Genomic DNA, 19,768 nt, shown 5'->3' with positions numbered 1-19,768 from the left:
TTTCATTTGTTACATCATGCCATATTGCCAGACTCTGAGAAGCCAAACACCATGTGCTACGTTGGCTGGCTCACAACACAGAGTGGCCTGCTACATCGGCTTCGTGTCCACTAGTCAACAACCCACAGGAACGTTCGTTTCAATCATGTTTATTGCTTCGCGTCAACGCGCAAGTCAGTTCATATACACACAAGCTCAGCCCGAGAGCCATGGCCGTCGTCATTTCTCATACTGCACGACCATCTCACTCCATTGAGGGATTCAACATCTCCCTACAGCAGTTGTCAGCAAACACTCGAAAAGCTGGTCCGTGTTTTCGTCAACACTTACAAGAGCTGATCTGGTTGTCATAGTCTCCCGAGTAGCCCTGGTCATCTGCCACAGCGAGGTTGTAGTTGTAGCTAAGCGAAACACCACGGTCATCACCCTTGTTGTTGCAGTTGCTATTTGCATGTCAGTTGAGAAATAGTGAAAACTAGTCTACGAGGATACGGACATGAACTTGTAGAACTGGCAAAGTCCGCCGGTGTTTGAGCTCAAAGAAGTAGTCTGATTCTCATACTTGTCAAGGAAAGCCTGGGTCTTGTTGAAGCTGGAGTAGTTGACTAGATGGGATTCTACATCAGCAATTGAGGCTTTAAGTGATTCAGGCCACCGGCATATATCTAAACTTACCGCATCGTCCGGGAGGAGCACCCCACGAGAGGCACTCGCCGAGGAACCCGGCCTCGGAGCATTGGAGGAGGAAGATGTTCTCAGGAATCACGGGCGGGCGGTTGGGGTCGGGATTTCCATCTCCAGGAACTGCTTGCCGCTTCTCGTTGGTCGCTACGAGGTTAATCAGGTTCGACTTCTGGAACGCAGCGAATGCTTCGGGGTGCTTCTCCTGAACGCTCTGTGCAACAGTGATAATGTTGGTGTTCTCTTGGATCTCGGGAAGAGCAGCGACTTGCTGGAATGCCCAAGAAGCCAGCACGGCCGACGTGAGAGATGTGAGCTGCATGATGTCTGTTGTATATAAAGAACGCTGGGTATGTACGTATGTACTCGAGAAATCGCGACTGAAGCAGCTCAAGATCAAGGATGGCGCAAAAGGGATGAAGAATGAATGCGGAGGAGGAGACCGTTTGTTTAAACAAGTTCGGGGGCTTTTCATTTCATTTACTATCATTTTCAAAAACCCCGTCTGCCAAGTGTCACCCCGCTCAAAAGAAACCACGCCGGTTAAGGTTCACGACTTGTTTACGAGGGTCGCCCATGTGCGAGTCATTATCGGAAGCGAAATAGTGCCCAGTGTCCACTCGATCCAGGGCGAGAGAAACGTTGATGAAATCAGTTCAGACCGTCAATTGGCCCGGCCCCATCTCCTGGAGTTGCATCAAGAAACCCAATTGTTCCGTTTTGCCAGAATTGCCTCGCTGTTCCTGTGATGGTTTTCAGGGAGTCGCGATCAACCAAGTCCCTGAATCAATATCGAGAAGCATGGGAATCGTGACCTTGGCGCTATATCCGGTTCATCCGAAAAGTTATGCCCTGCAGGCTCACAGAACTCAATTTTCCCAGCCACAACGTCTGCGATATTTACCTCCCTGAAGCGGTAGTGAGTCAATATAATAGACTCTTTGAGACCGCAACGCCAAGACGTCGATTGGTTCCGCATACATGGATATCCAAGGGAATTTTGCCGGCGAAAAGGCTCGAAGAAGCTCCCGAGATGAGATCAAATGCTTGAAGTCTCCTGTTCTCCAGTGCGTTGGAGAATATCTCCCTCGCTTCAGGAATAGAGAAATAACTCAAAAGCAGTGTTCGTATGCAACGGCCAAATGTTGAAAGACGTGGCAGGAATGGGCTTGTTGCAATCGTCCGTCTAAGCCGCCAGGTGCTTACAACCCGAAGCCGACCGATTCAAGGGGCCGGTGGCTCAGCAGATGTTAGGAGGATAAGTTCATCACTTCTTCTGTCGTTAGACACTATGCATATTCGAGAGGACAGTCCTTGTATGCTTGTAGCCATGCAGTTACTTTGCCCAGCTGTCTTCACCACCGCCTAAAGGGGAACATCATATGCTTTCGGCCATCACGTCTCTCATTGATGATTTAGATCTTGAGGAGCTTCTTAGCAGTAGCGAAATTATTCACGTAAATTTTCTTTTGCCGACTCAAGCTTGACCGTACACTTGAATTGGCTTTAGAAGAACGATGATAATGCAAGTTCCGGAGTCGGATACACCTGACCACTCAGACTTGGGACACCATACAGCTAATTGACATCTGTATACGTGTCATGGATATGCGAAAACTCATTCAGATCCGTAGCGGACTTTTCCTCTATGTTCTCGATTAGAATTATAGTCAAGATGGCGTACAGAAGTGTCAAATCTGCGCGGTAATTACATCATACACGAACATACCAATGGTCTTTTTTTTTCTTTTTTTACTTAGAGTGCTTCTGTCGTTTGTAATTTACAGCTGCCTGACTCTTTCATGAAGTTCATCAACGTAAACGCTGATAATGCACGCTTCAACTCGACAAACGACGCCTACGCGAGAAGCCTTTATATTCACTCGGTTTGAACCACTGGCCATAGGTAGGCAACCCAAGACAGCCCAGTTCATCCAGCCAGTCAGCGTCTTCGGCACTCCCAAACGTATAGTATCTGGACGGCGTTGTTCCAGACTTCGATGTGGAGGCGAATTCTTTGAGGAAGTCTACACTTCGAGTCTTTATCGCCTTAAGCTAAGTCTATTTTGCCATAAGACACAGGCAACTTTTGTATCATTCAAAACATGAACAGCACCTTCGGGGAGTATCACTGGCTGGACTGCTGTTCTGAAGGGCTATGTACGTTTTGTCTCGAAAACTCAGATCGCGGTCTGGATCAAGCACCTTTGCCGGAATAGGACAAGTTGCAGAGATTTCATATCATGATGCGCCGGGCAGGCAAATATAGGTTGACTGGAATCTACGGCCAATTACACCGAATTGACATACACACTACCCAATGGTTCCAGCATGGAAATCAGACAGAAGAAAACATGGTAGTGATTGGCTGTGAAGGGTTCCATTCTGTGTTCTAGAAGCCAACACCTGCATGTTTCAGCGTTGGACGGGTTTCTTCTTGTTTCCCGAGAGACCAAACGGAGCCCGTTTCGGGTAAACGTTGAGCGGCTTTGTAGTGCCGGCATCAGAAGAAAAGAGGAAACGAATTTATTTGAGAAATTGAGAATTACAGATAAACGTTCTTTCAGCTCAACGGCCTCCGATGCCGCCTCTCATGTGGGGTTTTCCCAGCCTTTACCATAGAAGCACCCTCTTTTTGCTTTCTTATCCTGCATGATACGGCAGGGAATGCCGGGAAGATTAGAAGCGGGCGTCAAGTTGAATGATACGAGACAATCATCGCATCAGGCCAGGAATTCGGGTCGAGAATTTCTAGGAATGGATTTAATGACCCGCGAGTAAGGGACATGTGTTGGAATTATCATACGCACATGTTAAGTTTCTAAAAGAGCCTTATATTATCTACCCAGCATCATGCGCAGCGCGTGGCTGGAAATTAAGATTAAGGACACATTAGTGCTTGCACAAGCACTAGACAAACTACGTAGGGGGATATAGACATAACCGGCTACCAGCCTATGCCCCGGCACCGAGGATCTACAGTCCTCCGCACGGAAGTTCCTCCGCGTGCTCCGGAACCCACACCGGGATCCTTCTTAATTCTCCGTGACGCGATTCCAAGTCGGGTCTGGTCGCAGATGTAGCTCGACCCCCACCGAGAGTTCCCCCCTTGCAGCCCTTCTGTGGCAGAGCACCGTTGTCCCCAAACTTGAAATAAGCAACAAAGCCCGGTCACCTCGTGGTCCCGAATGCCCCGTACGTGCCCTCGAGCTGCCCTCTCAAGCCTCCAACAACAGAAGGACCCGAGATCACTCTAACACAAAGCTTCCAAGCCTTTTGCTTCTCCCGTGCTCTCCCAACTGTTAAGCTCCCAGATCGGCGCTGAGATCGTCCGAGGATGCGGTCCATGCGCCGAGATAGCAGCGACAGAAACCTTGCGGGACTGTGCGGCTGCAAGTCCCTTGAAACCAAACACCGCCCATCAGCTGTCACGCCAGCGGGTGTGAGCACAGCGCCCCAAGCTCTTGAGCTCATCTTTTGGGGTCTCGATAGGCGTTTCGCGGGCATAGCCAAGATACGTCCGTCCAGTATGCCTAGTCTACGACACCATGTATTGGGCCGCTTGCCGGCTTCCCTTTTCTTTGAGCTTCCCCGTCGTTAGTTCGTTTAGTTCTTGGAATATTCTCCAAAATTTTATCCAACTAGAACACAACGTATTGTCAGCAGGAAGCTTGTCTCTATAGCGACGAGTGTATCCTCATCCACCATGGCCACCGCCAACGATTCCTTTTCCAACCAGTCCTCCTGGGGACCCCTCGAGACATTGCAGGCATTCCCAAGCCCATTGGAGAAGCCAGTGCCATACTTCATCACAGCTTTCTTGCTCTTCGTCTTCTACTTCTCTATACAGCAAGCAGAGCAGGCGCCTCACACAGATCTGCCGATTGTCAACCCTAAGCACAAGTGGGATTTTACCGGGCTAAAAGTCAAGTATGACTTTATCACAAAGGTCCGGAATATCGTGTTGGAGAGGGCGAAAGAAAACCCCGATGAGGCCTACCAGGTCTTGACGGACATGGGAGATATGACGATCCTTCCCGCGGTACCCTTTGCCAACGAGATTCGCAACCACGAGGACCTCAGCTTCGACCGCGTTCTTGATAAGGTAGGTATTCCCGTTCGACAAGTTGTGTAGCCCATATTGATTATGGTGTAGAACTTCCATGCCCAGATGCCCGGCTTTGAGCCTTTGAAGGAGAATAACGCGCAAAAGTCCGTCCTCAAATACGTTATTCGCACAAGATTGACCCAGTTCCTTTGTGAGTCAAGGCATTGCTTCACCGATACCCATCACCCAAGCTAACATACCCGCAGCAAAGCTGACATCTCCCGTTTCCGACGAGACAACGCTGTCATTGACCGAAGTTTTGGGAGAGGATAAGGGTAAAAACCCCTGTTTAGCGGCACTGGGATAGCCTGCTAACAGAACACAGAATGGTCCACCGTGGTAATCAAGGAGAACATGCTCAAGGTCGTAGCCCGAGTGTCCACCCGCGTCTTCGGCGGCGAGCAACTCTGTCGCAACCAGGATTGGATCAAGATTACCTCCGAATACGCCCGAACCAGCTTCCTCGCTTCAGAGTTTCTCCGAATGTTCCCCAAGTCTCTACGTAACCTTGCCCACCAGGTCCTTCCCATCTGTCGTCAACTCCAAGCGCAAGTCAAGGAGGCCAGAGAGATCATCAACCCCATTGTGGAGGAGCGCCGCAAGGAAAAGAAGGCAGCTTTGGATCGCGGCGAGGAGGAGCCTGAGTGGAATGACTGTCTTGACTGGTGTGAGGAAGCATCCGACGACGCCAAATCGGACCCTGCGATGATGCAGCTTGGACTTTCTTTCGCCGCTCTCCACACCACCTCTGATCTGATCACCCAGGTGATGCTCGACCTCGCCAAGTACCCCGACTACTTTGAGCCGCTTCGCAAGGAAATTACCGACGTTATTCGCACCGATGGCTGGGCTCGCATGGGTCTCTACAAGATGCGCCTCCTGGACTCCTTCTGCAAGGAGACTCAGCGTCTTCACCCCATTGGCATCGGTAAGTTTCCGCTTGACCTCCCTGATAACTATCACTAATATGAATCTTGTCTAGTTGCCATGCACCGTGAAGCCACCAAGCCCGTGACCCTCTCCAACGGACTGGAACTCCCTGAGGGCAGCCGCATCGCTGTCAGCTGTCAAAGAATGACCGATGGCTCCGTCTACTTGGACCCCAGCCGCTTTGACGGATACCGTTACCTGCGCATGCGCGAGTCCCTTGGCGCCGGAAACGATGGAGCCGCGCACTTTGTTAGCACCTCGCCCGAGCACCTTGGTTTCGGTCACGGTCAGCACGCCTGCCCTGGACGTTTCTTCGCCGCCAACGAGGTCAAGATTATTCTCTGCCACCTCCTTCTCAAGTACGACTGGAGACTGGCAGCTGAGCAGCAGCCCAACACGATCAACTTTGGATTTACTATGGAGGTTGACCCCAAGGCCAAGCTCGAGATCCGGCGGAGGACTGGCGACTTGGGCCTCAAGGCGTGAGGGAGTTCCGTGCGCGGCGGTTGGGGACACACGCATCCTCGGGCATACTTGCATGTGTGATTTATTTCTGGTAAGGCATGCATTTGCTGGGTTTCACTGGGCTCATGTAATCAAGGTCGGACGATGGTCATAGCAATGAGCCAAACAAATTGGATTAGCTAGGCGTTGAATGCATTCTTTGAATCAGGATATCACCATTTGAACCCGTTCCCTCGTGACAGACGTGATAAATTGTCGACTCCGTCAAGAGTGTTGATAACAATTTCTTGCCTAGTTGTTCGAAAATGAGTTTCAACACCGAGTAGCCTACCAGGAGGCACAACCTAACCAAATCGCAACATGGTATCGACCGATTCTTGTTGGAAACATCATCCCACCTCCGGTCTGCTTCTCGGATTCACGCAAGGATTCATCCTGTCTACGGCCCGCAACCAAGTCTTTTGCCACGTTGCGCCGACCGGCTCCCTGTTCCGTCAGTTGGACCTCTCAAATACCCCGAAATTCGGCACAGTTTACTGGTTTTTGGGCCCCCGTCTGAAGCCATGAAAGGGAGGTCGTCAGTGCATCAACCTTACGCATGATTTGGATGATCGTGTCGCCTCGTTAGACGATCAGCGTCCAGCCGTTGACGCAAAACGTTGGCAACGGCAGTCTTTTCTCGTCAACCGCCATCTTTCTGTGGTTCTAGATCATCTGAGCCCCGCGCCTCTTCCATAATCCTGAGTTTCGAGTAGTATGGCCGAGGCAATCTTGACATAGCGCCTCGGAGGCCGATCTACAACGACGCTCGACTTATTCTTTCCATTCATTTCGAGAGAAACTTTCAATCTTGAGGACTAACTGCAGACTTTCCCGGTCCGTAGCATAACTTGCCTTGCTTGTCTGAAGTATCACACCCAGTGCATATCGTCCTTGAACCGTCTGATGCAGAGCTGCTTGGAAATGGCCCTCCCTCTCTGCTAAAGGGGCCGTTTTCGCAAGCCTTCACCAGCTTAACTTAGAAAAACGTGGGGAGGGCTGAGAAATGACTTTTAAAAGTGGAAATTTAGGAGAACCACGTCTGAGAGTAACGATCTCGTTCAACGGGATGTCAAGAAGCCAAAGAAGGGAATGCGTTACACTTTTGATCGTACTATGACTGCTAGACGCAATCTAATAACCTAAATCAGAAGACCGCTGGGCGATTCCATCTGTTTCAACTCCTCCAGCAGGTCCGTAAAGTCTTTGACTCCGTGCTTTTCGCTCATCTCTTTGAAATACGGCAGTTGCTGCTTGAGCCACGCCTCCTCGTGGCCAGCGTCGGGAATAGCCATCCCGCCCTCCCTGATCGCCAACATCGGCGTAAACACGACCATCAAAAGCCGTTTTGCCTCATCAAACTCGGCCTCTTTACCCGGCTCTTTGACAGCGCCGTTCCAGGCGTCTTCGATCTTGGCTGCCAGTGCGTCAAAGTCATCTTTCGTGCGAGAAGCCGACGTTCGAACTAGCGCAACGATGCGGTTCGAGTTGCTGGTGTGCGACTTTCCGGCCATGAAGTACGTTCCATCATCGGACTTTGGCTCTTGTTTGATGAAGTTGACATGGACGAAAAAGGCGGGTGTGCTAAAGGTGCTACAATGGAGATTGGTGATGGACAGCGCAATGGATTCCCGTTGCTTCTGGGCAAGAGGATAGGTATGGTAAATTTGGTAGAAAGGCATGATATAGACGCGCTGATCAAAGACTGAAGTGTATCACCGGTGTAGTGTTCAGTGCTGAAGATCAAATAAGGGTATCAGACTTCCGATAATAACACTCTTCAGCGATGCATCGAATGAAGGGATTGACAGGTCTTTATTTCTCGTCAGCACCTCAATATCATTGATAACCCTAGGCTTGAGCTAGGTCAGTAATCTGATTACATCTTATGAGGGGTCTTAAACGTCGAAGCGCGTATATCGACGTCACAACCATCTACTTTGCGGGGTAACACGACCTAGGTCGCTCTACAGCTACATGCAGATCCCGCCGGCCGATCCCGACGCAGACCGGTCAGTCGGGGACTAGCACGAGACACAATCCTAAGGGTACAGGCGGCGACCCGCAGCCACTGGGCGAAGAATGCCTTCCTTCTCAAGATCACTAACCAGATTCGCAAGATGATGATCGCATCCCCTGGCCATTCTCAAAGCCATAGTCACTGGGAGATATTCCGTGTGCAGCGACTTGGTGCTGTTGTAAGGAACCTCTCCGATTGGAACCACTACTTCCGGTGCACCGGCCATGACCGGGACTGAAGAGTCGTCAAAGCCCAGCGGCGGTGTAGTTCGGGCCTGGATGTATACATCGCGATAGGATGGCTGGCCCACAGACCAAGGATAGATGTAGAGTCCCTCAGAGCATGACTCGGGATCATGTCGCCCAAAACCCTCAGTCTCATACCAAGATCTGAAGAGGGAAATGTTGTGGAGACCTTGTGCGTAGACTTCTTCTGTCGAATGGACCTGGCCCCATTGCCATCTGGCGAGGGGTCCTGGGTTGATATATGGCTGACGCCCATCAAACTTGGCTGCGTAATCCTCGAAGAATGGCTTGCCGAGTTCTTGCCACTGATCATGAGAGACATAGACGCCGTAGGTGAGGTACAGCATCTCGTTGACATCTGCAGGTGCTTCTCCGTGAGTTTCGCTCCAGAGCTGCGTGTAGTTTGCTGGAGTTGACTTGGCTTGTAGGAAGCTTTCTAGCTTTCCTACGAAGCCTGTGATGACCTTGGTGGCGTCCTCGCTGACGTTTCCTCCGGACCAAGCGCCTCCTCTAGCCGTTGATCGATATAGTGTCGTCGGGTAGGAAGTGTAGTTGGAAGCAAAGTCAGGGTACCAAGCCTGGGTGACCTTAGCCCAGAGGCTGCCACTGCGGGCGAACATTCCGGCGGTATCTGAGACGGGACTCAAGGGGATGACATCCACGAGGGAGATGGCGCCCGTAGAAGGCCGGTTTCCGAAGAGGCCTTGAGATCCCGCCGGACCGCGCATGGAACCACCAGTGTCGCTGCCGACAGCAAGATCAAGCCAGTCGTACGCACCTACTCCAGCTCCCGGGCCGGTGGACGAGCCGCTGGGGTCCTGATACCCGTCACCTCTGGGGTTGAAGGGGGCATGGAGATCAACCCAGTCAGCAGTGGGACGATCACCGTTGGCAAACTGAACAGTGCCCATCTTGCCAACGAGGACAGCACCAAGGTCGATGAGCCGTTGCACTGCGGGTGCAGTCTTGTTTTGTCGTCCGTACAGGTAGAAGTAGGCACGATTTCCACCACTCGTGCCTACCCCCTTGACGTGGAAAATGTCCTTGACTCCGAAGCGGAGGCCGGCGAGGGGTTGCTCCTCGGTCTCAGTGTAATACAACCGTGAAGGGACCGCGATGCTCTTTGCCATTACATTCTCAGTAACAGCAGGAAGAGTAGTGAAAGCGCCCCCCTCATCGCTAATTACGCCCTGTACAAAAGCGAGGTGATCATCGTCGTACAGCCGGTAGGCTTTGTACACGTTTCCAGTGTGGACCGAGACGAAGTAGGGTCCTCGAGGGAGACTCAAGACAGTTACGTCAGTCACGACGCTACTTTTAAGGCCATGGATCTCCTTGGATGATAGAACCAAAGAGGTGCCTTGACGTGATAGTTGGGAGTCAAGAGACATAGTACTGTTGGACCTAGCGGGAGCGTTGATTGTGCTTGGGCGGAGATAGATCGCATGTAGAAAGGCAGATTGAAAGACGTCATCCGAGCTATCGTAAGCGGTAGTAAGATTCAGAAGCTCATCCCCTGAAGGGACGTTGCTCGAAGTGTCGATAATAGTAAGTGGGAACAGGTCCTGACCGGGAATTTGTGCAGCTGCAAGCGAGAGACTCGAGGCGTTTGTAGTTTCTATTTGGCCCACAGCAATCCCGCCGGCATAGTATGAGATGCCATTGAAACTCAACACTTGGCCCTGGTTGACGTAGTTGGCGCTGGCTAGGCGGAAAGAAGCCAGGATCAAAGCGAAGGACCGCATTCTATGAGAAGCACAGCTGCGAGCTGGTGACCGTTGTTGGTAAATCCCGGTGCAGTAACGCCGGCACTTGCCCTTCTACTGGGCAACATCGCGACCTGAGTAACTGTCTTATATCTGAGTAGTATCACACAAACTCTTCCAAGGGATTCAACCACATCATTTCTGTGTGTCACCAACCTTCCGACTATCAAAAACATCAAGATGATAACCCGACGTCGATAAGACGCCGGCCATTCCTTATCAAAACTTGGAGAATCCGGCTTTGGAGAATAGCGTCTTTTAGTGCCGAGAGCGGCCCCAACCTCTCCACATGGTCGGGTCCGAATCCCTGGCTGTGAACGGAGGTAATGGTCTTTATTTCCACGCAGAGTGACATTCTGGCTGTCGGCCAAGGACGACATGGTGCCGATTGTCAGCAAACCACATTGGCGCAGCTCCGCCGCTGTCATCCGTGATGTGCAATTGGTCGCATGAGCATCGGGGTAAACCCCAACATCCAAGGTGCTTTTCGTTGCATATGATGTCTAGGAGGAATTCTTGAGATAAGAGGGAAGCGAGACCGATCGCCGGATCAAGCCATTGGACGGAGGCTCTGATACGTAAAGCTAGTAACTACAAGCCTGGCAGATTAGACATGCTACCGAGATGATCGATCATTGGGGCTGGCCCATAAGTGCGTGTTAGTCTTTTAGTAACAACAAGTTTGAGGATAGTCCGATAGCGGGCGGTCCCATCAATCATCAACGATTACCAATTTGCTTTGCTCTGAGATGAATTTACACAGTCCTCTTCCAAACTTCCCGTCACCCCATTTTCCACTTCTCAGACTCATTTGCAAGGTTGCGCAACCGCATGCTCCAGTATCCACCGTCTCCCCCCTAAGTCCGAGTAGCAAGATCAGAGGCAGACCTTGTAATTTTGTAGATCTGATGGTCACAATTTTCATCATGGATGTGCTCTTCCACAGGATGACATTCCGCAATGTTGTGTTCGTGTTTCAAGCAGGGGAGCTGCCGACCACCGTGGTTGTTCTGCGGGCAGTACTTTGAGTCGTTCTTCAATCGCCAGAGAACAGACTCGTGGAGAACAGCGTCTTTGGGAATGTCTCGCGTGCTGCCTTTGTTGAGCGGGAAACGAACATTTTCCCAGCCACTGTCCTCAAGCTCCCACCGAGTGATGAAAGGCAGCCATTCTGTTGGATCAAATCAGTATTGTTGTATAGAGGCCAGAGATGAAACTTGATCTTACCCATGAGCTTCCACAGGAGCACGCGGAAGAAGCTTGTACCTCGGCCATACGCCAATGAATCGTGGATGACACCCATCGTTGCCTTATCCTTCTTCTTTGCAAATCGCTTCTCAAAAACTTCGAGGTTCTCGCGCCATTTCAGTGCCGCAACTTCCTCTCTTTGGCCGACAAGCTTCACCTCGCGGATCATCCAAGCAAGCGGAACATCACTCAATTGGAGCCGGTCGCAACCCAAAGCCTTGCTGGCTGCCTTCTCCTTCCGTGTCGTCCAAAAGTTCTTGACGCGCTCCCAGAAGGTCATCTCGATGCCATTGTCGAGCTTGCTTTCAGCAGACGCAGGCCACCCACCACCAACGTCACCGTGGCAGCCCGGGAACCAGACCTCCTTGATGTCTTCATGGTTGTGGTCTGACTCCTTCATGTCTTGGGCCAGGAGAGCTGCCTTGAACTTGACGCGTCGCTCGTCGACTGCTACAGCATGGCGCACATGGTGAGCAGTGCCAACAACAGGCACGGGTACCGGTGCAGTTCGCTCCAAGACAGCGACGGAGTTGACGCAGTCCCAGATGCCGAGGAAGAAGACCTTGATGTTGGACTCCTCCATCTTCCCACAGTGCATCGCCTTCTCCTTGCGGCAGAATGTGTCGCTGAAGGCGGCAATCTCGTCCCTAGCGACTGCGTACTTCGCCCCGTGGGTTGCCGGGTCCTCATCATCGCGATGACCCTCATGCAACGGCTCTTCGTCTTCTAGCTCAGGTGGCGGTGTCGGTACATCTCCATTGGCGGGAGATTTTTTGTTCTTCTTGTGCTTCTTCTCCTTCTTGGACTTCTTGGGGTGGGACACAATGAAGTCTTCGACCTCCCCAGCCAAGTAGCGCTGGTAGAGACGGTACGCGAAGGGGACCATCTCCTCGTTCCCCTTGCAAAGTAGCCCAACTGTATGAACCATGCGAGCAAGGAACTTGGCAGTGAAGGCGCCACGGCTAAATCCAAACATGTAGATCTTGTCACCCTTTAACGCACATTTGTTAGTCGTCAAGTTCCTCGCCATGCCAGGGAGGTAAGGACTTAGACGTACAGAATCATAGTAACGCATCAGGAACCGGTAACCAGCCATAACGTGAGCATCGAAAGTCGTTCCGATTCCTTGGTCGATGGTCTGCGAGATGGAAGATTTGAATTCGCCAATTACACCCTTGTTAACAGACTCATCATTGATGTCGTATGTGCCGATGCCAGCTAGGCGAGTACATCTGTCAGCGGTGAAACAGTTGAGAGCGTGCTGTTACCAACTTACTCTGGTAGTAATGGTACTGATCAGGATCGTTGCGATCGAGTTTACTCAGAATCTTGACCACATTTGTGTCGGAGTTGGAACCGGTGAAGGTGTTGCCGGTGCCGTCAAAGCACAGAACTAGCTTTCTGGGAGTTCTCTTCTTTTCTGACTCGTGATTGGCATTGCCATTGAGGGTAGAAAAGTCGGCCATAACGACTCTGCGAAAGGAAGGAGGCAACTGAGTATAATTGATGTGGTGAATACTCAATAGAATTGGACTTGTATGCGAGAATAGGGTTGATTGCAAGCCAGAAAAGCTAAACTGGGCTTCATCCGTACCACTGGCAAGTGCCAAAGTCCTCGATATATGTCTTTACATATCGACACCTGAGGACATGTTCGACCATCTGCACGTTCAGCAACTCCCTGGTAATCATCGCAGCGCAGCCGTCAGGTTGCCAATCAAGCCTAAAGCGCGGCATTTCTCGCTAGGTACAGTACTAGAGAATATTGTCTCAAGGCGGCCCAGGGGCGGCGATCATGTTCATCTAGCTTTCATAGGGAGGGGAGAGTACGTCACCACGTCTCACGACATGGGACACGGCATCTGTTCGTTCAGTTCAAAAAGACTTGTTCGTGGCTTCGATGCGGCACCGAGACACTCGAACTAATACCGGTAGTAGCACGAAGCCACCGATAGTCAACCTTTTGCAGATCGGTTATCTAGGTATACTCGTGCTTTCAATACAGACTGATTTCCTATTCATCCCCATACCATTTGCCGTACAGACCATTTCACCGTGGGAATAGAAACCAGGAATTGCCTTAATTAAGGCTAACAGTCCGCTAGGGACAATGCTCCCTAGTTAAAGAGTAGAGCGGTTGTAACGATTCTTTCTGATTCGCAAATTAGTCCAGCATCGACCAGCAAGGGAAGTCAACCAGTCACCAGTGGCATGTAGTGATTCACCCATGAGCTGATGGTGTCACGCAACGGGCGGACGGATAACTAGCATCCGGAGCGGAATGTCTGTCCACTTTCGACCTGTCGTGCCCCCTGAGACCTCAGCGAGCCGCCCAATACGGAGATATTTCTCATGATGGCTGAGACTGATATGCGATGAGATGCCACCGGTGAACGCTATGTTGCGGTGAGGGCCAGATTTGTTCGTATCAGGCCAGGACAGCCCAGACATGAAGCCAAGCCACCTTTGCCCTAATTTGCTCCTGCGGTAAGGCCAAGAATGATCTGCCGTGTTAGCGAACATTGACCAATAGCGTTGTAGTAAATGAATCTGAATTCATCTGCGGTGAAAGCTCAAAAAGCTCTGGTTTGCGGGGAAAGCATATCAGATAGTATGTCTCAGACCAATCGTAGAGACATGCCCTCAACTCACATGAAATGTCTTGCCTCGTACTGTCCTGTACGACATGCCAGCAACAGGCGATCGGCATGTCATGTACCCTGTCGGCGATCTCCGTCTTCCAATGAATGAGGTTAGAATACTCATCATGTCCGAAATCCTGCAGGCGGTGCGGCCCGTCCGAAGGACGCTTGGAGCCGTTTGCACCAGCGTGCTACTTCGGGCATCAAACATCACACCCGGCCGATGTCTTTGCTTTTCTTGTGCGGCTGCGGAATGCTCCCTTTCCCCTCACCTTCGGAATTCCCCCCCGCCTGCTGACCGACATAACACAGCGCTAGATATGTCTCACGAGTGACAGCCCTTGGCAAGAAGCGACGCTCCTACTCAGTTCTCAACCTCCACCATCTCAACCTCCTCCAAGCACAACGAGTCTGCCAAACTCACGGTTTGCGACGTGAACCTCAATCATGACTGGCTCCCTGATAACATCCTCCCCTCACTTCAGGGCGCCACAATCTGCATGTCTCCGGCTGGCATAGGAAACAGGCACGACAGGCAATGCTGGCATTTTGGCTCCAGACATGTCGACGATGTGTCTCAGTCATTCTACCGCATTGGGAGGGTTTTTTCAGTACGGTTTCACATTCTACCTTGTATTCGAGGTCGAATGGAAATGCCTCGGTGCGCCGGCATACCCTTCGTGCTCATGCAGATCCGCAGTGAACATCCGCTTGACTGGACGCCACTCAAGTCTCCATCATGAAGTGAGGGGATCTTGGAAATCTCGAGGTGAGGGGGTATTTTGTATCTCTTGGCCAAGCGGTCAGCAGATATGGGTGCCATTTGATTGAGTGTTGAGATTGGTATATGAGTACCATAGCAGAGCCTCTTGGTATGGGCCATGGAGTCACGAACCTCACTTCTCATCTGCTTCCCCTGATCTATCACCCTTATACTCTAAGGCAGCGGGTGAATCATGGCTACCAACTTTACTCAGAAATTCCAGGCTGGAGAGTCTTATGGAGATGCGCGCCAAGACTCGGCTAACTTCTTCAATGACCCGGCGAAGATTGCAGCCGATATCCTGAAGGACTATGTCTCCGTACGCGGTCAAACCTCCCCGGCGGAGCTTGTCGGCCTCATCAAAGAGCTCCTCTCGAAGGGCGAGCCTCTTGATGACAAGAAAGGGTAGGAACGACCACCAATGAGCTTGCCATGGCCCAATGCTAACGTCAAGCAGAACAACCGAGATCCTCATTGGCATTCTTACATCTCTGCCTGCCACGTCCAAGGCCAGGACAATGCTCACCAACAAGCTCATTGACACATTATGGGGAAATCTTCAGCATCCCCCACTGAGCTATGTCGGTGGTGACATCAAGTACGACGCTCTCAATGAAGAAGGCGTAGTCCTCGACAGCAACGGACAGCCACAGACAAAGGAGCCTCAAGCAACAGACTCGATCGAGTTCACTGCTCCTGGCACCAATATCCGTCTTCGCGAACAAGTACCGCAGGCGCCTGACGGCTTGCACCACTACCGCTCTCCCGATGGCAGTTTCAACAACATCCTCGAGCCAAATTTGGGCAAGGCTGGAACGCCTTACGCCAAGTCGGTCAGGACGTCCAAGAGACTTCACGGCGTCAAGCCTGACCCGGGTCTCCTGTTTGACCTGCTGATGGCTCGTGACGAGGGGTCTTTCAAGGAGAACCCGGCCGGTATCTCTTCGATGCTGTTCTACCACGCCTCTATCATTATTCACGACATCTTCAGAACCAACCGGACCGACATGAACAAGAGCGACACATCATCTTACCTCGACTTGGCACCCTTGTACGGCTCATCTCTCAAGGACCAGCTTGAGATCAGAACGATGAAGGAAGGAAAACTCAAGCCTGACACATTCCACGAGAAGCGTCTCCTTGGACAGCCCGCGGGAGTCAACGTCATGCTGGTCATGTACTCTCGTTTCCACAACTACGTTGCCGATATCCTGCTCAAGATCAATGAGAACGGGCGCTTCACACTGCAAACCAAACCCAACGCCACCGACATTGAGAAGGCCAAGGCTGTTGCCAAGCAAGACCATGACCTCTTCAACGTGGCACGTCTCATTGTGGGTGGTCTCTACATCAACATCTCGTTGCACGACTACTTGAGAGCCATCACCAACACGCACCACTCCAAGAGCGACTGGACCCTCGACCCGCGCGTTGAGATTAACAAGCAATTCGACAGCGATGGCGTGCCCCGCGGCGTTGGGAACCAAGTCAGTGTCGAGTTCAACCTGCTGTATCGCTTCCACTCTTGCATCTCCAAGAAGGATGAGAAGTGGATCGACGGGTTCTTTGGTAAGATCTTCAAGGGCAAGCAGCCTGCGGACCTCCAAAATATCAGCATCGAGGAGCTTGGCAAGGCCTTCGTTGATTACGAGCAGTCAATCCCCAAGGACCCAAGTGTTCGCACCTTTGACGACCTGAAGAGACAAGAAGACGGCACCTTCAAGGACGAGGATCTGGCTCGCATCCTCAAAGAGGCCATGAATGACCCGGCTGGATGCTTCGGTGCTCGCATGGTGCCCAAGGCCCTCAAGATCATCGAGGTTCTGGGCATCAACCAGGCGCGCAGGTGGCAGGTCGCGTCGCTGAACGAGTTCCGAGAGTTCTTTGGCTTGAAGAAGTATGACAAGTTCACCGACATCAACTCCAACCCCGATATTGCCAGCCTCCTTGAGAAGCTCTACACCGACCCTGACATGGTTGAGCTTTACCCTGGTAAGCTCATTCTGACGGAAGTTCATCCTTGAGACATATCTAACGCATCGCAGGACTCATGATTGAGGACATCAAGCCAGTACGCAACACTGGCAGCGGTATCTGCCCGACATACTCTGTCGGCCGAGCTGTCCTCTCTGACGCCGTAACTCTTGTCCGCTCAGATCGCTTCAACACCATTGACTACACCGTTAGCAACCTGACGGCATGGGGTTTCAACGAGGTCCAGCAGGACTACAAGACCCTCGGTGGCTCGATGCTGTACAAGCTCATCCAACGAGGACTGCCCAACTGGTTCCCCTACAACTCGGTAGCCGTCATGCAGCCCATGTACACCAAGAAGATGAACGAGACCATTGCAAGGGAGATTGGCACCTTCCACCTCTACACCCTAGAAGACCCAACACCTCCACGCAAGGCCATCATCACCCAATCAAGCGGGGCCATCAAGTATGTCTTGAGCAACCCTAAGCAATTCGTCTTGCCGTGGCTCCGGCCTCTCGAGGCCATGTTCACGAATTCCAAGCGGGACATCAGCTGGTTCATGCTCGCGGGTGACGAGCAGAAGAACTACCAACACCGCATCAACATCAAGAAGGCGCTCAGCAAGATTCCGACTCTGCACAACGCGATCCACCAGTTCATCGACCGCGTGGGCGCAGAGCTCGTCAAGAAGGAGACGTTCAAGATGAAGGAGGGCCTGCACCAGATGGACATCATCCGCGATGTTGCCATCCCCTTGAACGCTCAGCTTCTTGCTGACCTCTTCTACTTTGATCTGCGCACTGACGAGAACCCTGGTGGTACCCTTGGCCATGCTGAGCTCTACAACCACTTGCTCAATGTCCGTATCTGGGGAGTCAATGACAACGACCCAGCTCAGTCATGGAACCGTCGCCGCCGCGCGATTGAGAGCGTTAACGCTATTATCGAGTCGACGGCTGGCCCCGTCAAGGAGGTGCATGCCGGTCGTGGCCTTGGCTTTGGAATCGCCAACGCCATCTCCAGCGCGGTCGGTCGCAGGGCCAACTTCAAGAAGGATTCGCTGCGGTCGTGCGGCTACAAGTTTGTCGAGGAGCTCTTGGCGCAAGGAAACTCGGTCGATCAAGTCGTCGACAACATGTGGCTGACTGCTTTCGGCGGTATCGGTGTTCCTGTTACAACGGTAAGCTTTGCCCCTCTTTGACCACGGCTAAGATATCATGGACTAACCTTTGCTCCAGTTCTACGAAGTGTTGTCCTTCTTCTTGCGCCAAGAGAATGCCTCCATCTGGGCAGAGGTACAAAACCTAGCACAGAACAAGGACGATGCAGGACTCCACGCCTACGTCCGCGAGGCACAGCGTCTCACCAGCGGGCAGCGTAACGTGCGTGTTGCGACGGCACCGGCCGAGATCGACGGCAAGCCAGTCCAGCCGGGCACTGCAGTCGTGATGCTTCTTGTGAGTCTACTCTCTCCGCCCGTTATCTGATCATGTGCTGACAATTATCTTCTTTCCTAGGGCGGCGCTGGGCGAAACCCAGGGGAGATCGCCAACCCCGACAAGTTCGACGCGAACCGCAAGGCCGAGGAGGTTTCTGCCTTCAGCTACGGCCAACACGAGTGCTTGGCCAAGGACATTGCCACGACTTTCGTGGTGGGACTCGTCAAGCTCGCGGCTGATCTCAAGCAGCTGCGCCCGGCACCGGGCCAGATGGGCATCGTCAAGACCATCCAGGTCGGCAGCGAAAAGGCGTACCTGAACGACAGTTGGTCGTACCTTGGCTTTGACGCCAGCAGTAAGTGCACTCTTGAAGTCGCATGTAATCGTTTGTTTCTCAAAGAGCAATGCTAACAATCCGGACAGCCTGGAAGGTTCACTTTGATGGCCATGGAAAGGGCACATACAAGGGCGATGCTGCTGCACCAAACAACCAGATTGACTTGGGACAGTACTACTACCTTCTCAAGCAGCGCAAGGAGAACTTGCTCAGTGGCCTCGGTGGACCGGCCAGCATCCGTGCTCAATGAGCGAGGATTGCTCCATTGTCTTCAAACGTTGAGAAGGTCAGGTCAAATTGACAAAGGCATCGCCATGGGTTGACGATTGAGTATTACTCGCGGCGAAGACATGTAAGGGCATATTCTGAGCAAGAATAAAACAAAGTTTCCCACAGGCTTTACTTGGTGATTGTGTATCCGTAAATCCACCAATTGATTGGGTCCCCCACACTTCCGGAAGCCGAGCAGAAATGATGCTTTTCCCTAGCTGTTGGCGTCAGCCGGTGCGCATCAGAGTTTCGGGTAATCGTAGTTAGCGGACTTACCTTAACTCAAAACGCTGCACCTGGAGCTCGGTCTTTGACGATTGTCAGCAATTGAGTTTAACAATCTCACAGCTTGTCAATCGAACCGTTTGTCGTAAGAATGAGCCAAGGACTAGTTTTCGAGATGCAACTCTGAGGCTGAAAGGGTGCAGGAAATGCTAGCCGTCATCCGAATGAGGCAAGGAAAAGGCGAGAACCCTCAAGACGGGAGTTCAGGGGAAAGTAGCGTAGATCGCCCTTGGCCGCTTGGCCAACGCCCAGTCTCCGTGAATCGTGGGGATTTCCTCCGCGAGACAACCATGCAAGCTCCCCATTCCGAGTACCGAGAACTGTGTACATTATCACTGCGTACCCATGCCTCGCGAATAGAGGAACACTACTGATGAGACTGGGTCGCAAACGGAGTAGGGATTCTCGTATTGCCCCCTCGTTGACTGATTCTGTCGTTTCGGACGACTCCTGATGTGCTGCCAGTTCGTCCTGTGTCATCATCGCCCATCCACTTTGGCACTTTGTCAGCTCGAATCAATTTCGCTTGACACCGAACATGGAGTAGGGGCTT

The 19,768-nt window shown here is 52.0% G+C and overlaps 6 protein-coding genes across 6 annotated transcripts; 2 read left to right on the top strand and 4 right to left on the bottom strand.

The window, feature by feature from the left end:
- Positions 1 to 261: 261 nt before the first annotated feature.
- Positions 262 to 1,003, bottom strand: CABS01_13329 (uncharacterized protein; the record flags this gene model as incomplete). The annotated part of the gene is made up of 4 exons (XM_060546673.1): positions 262 to 272; positions 331 to 443; positions 497 to 605; positions 676 to 1,003. 4 exons carry the CDS (start codon positions 1,001 to 1,003, stop codon positions 262 to 264), a joined length of 561 nt encoding a protein of 186 aa, XP_060395005.1.
- Positions 1,004 to 4,387: 3,384 nt separating this feature from the next.
- On the top strand, positions 4,388 to 6,205 carry CABS01_13328 (cytochrome P450; the record flags this gene model as incomplete). Its single annotated transcript, XM_060546672.1, has 5 exons — positions 4,388 to 4,786; positions 4,838 to 4,940; positions 4,996 to 5,064; positions 5,115 to 5,717; positions 5,772 to 6,205. 5 exons carry the CDS (start codon positions 4,388 to 4,390, stop codon positions 6,203 to 6,205), a joined length of 1,608 nt encoding a protein of 535 aa, XP_060395004.1.
- A 1,160-nt stretch (positions 6,206 to 7,365) lies between these two features.
- Positions 7,366 to 7,905, bottom strand: CABS01_13327 (uncharacterized protein; the record flags this gene model as incomplete). The annotated part of the gene is made up of 1 exon (XM_060546671.1): positions 7,366 to 7,905. The coding sequence occupies one exon, from the start codon at positions 7,903 to 7,905 to the stop codon at positions 7,366 to 7,368; it is 540 nt and encodes a 179-aa protein (XP_060395003.1).
- A 360-nt stretch (positions 7,906 to 8,265) lies between these two features.
- CABS01_13326 (uncharacterized protein) lies at positions 8,266 to 10,609 on the bottom strand (the record flags this gene model as incomplete). Its single annotated transcript, XM_060546670.1, has 2 exons — positions 8,266 to 10,234; positions 10,443 to 10,609. The coding sequence occupies 2 exons, from the start codon at positions 10,607 to 10,609 to the stop codon at positions 8,266 to 8,268; spliced, it is 2,136 nt and encodes a 711-aa protein (XP_060395002.1).
- Positions 10,610 to 11,111: 502 nt separating this feature from the next.
- On the bottom strand, positions 11,112 to 12,968 carry CABS01_13325 (uncharacterized protein; the record flags this gene model as incomplete). The annotated part of the gene is made up of 4 exons (XM_060546669.1): positions 11,112 to 11,425; positions 11,482 to 12,493; positions 12,560 to 12,720; positions 12,779 to 12,968. 4 exons carry the CDS (start codon positions 12,966 to 12,968, stop codon positions 11,112 to 11,114), a joined length of 1,677 nt encoding a protein of 558 aa, XP_060395001.1.
- Positions 12,969 to 15,100: 2,132 nt separating this feature from the next.
- On the top strand, positions 15,101 to 18,910 carry CABS01_13324 (linoleate diol synthase; the record flags this gene model as incomplete). The annotated part of the gene is made up of 6 exons (XM_060546668.1): positions 15,101 to 15,312; positions 15,365 to 16,899; positions 16,953 to 18,064; positions 18,123 to 18,341; positions 18,402 to 18,678; positions 18,747 to 18,910. 6 exons carry the CDS (start codon positions 15,101 to 15,103, stop codon positions 18,908 to 18,910), a joined length of 3,519 nt encoding a protein of 1,172 aa, XP_060395000.1.
- Positions 18,911 to 19,768: the final 858 nt, after the last annotated feature.

The sequence above is a fragment of the Colletotrichum abscissum genome, assembly GCF_030869225.1.
Source record: "Colletotrichum abscissum strain IMI 504890 chromosome Unknown Scaffold_44.1, whole genome shotgun sequence".
In the NCBI taxonomy this organism is placed as follows: Eukaryota; Fungi; Ascomycota; class Sordariomycetes; order Glomerellales; family Glomerellaceae; genus Colletotrichum; species Colletotrichum abscissum.
This window is presented reverse-complemented; position numbering and strand designations above follow the sequence as displayed.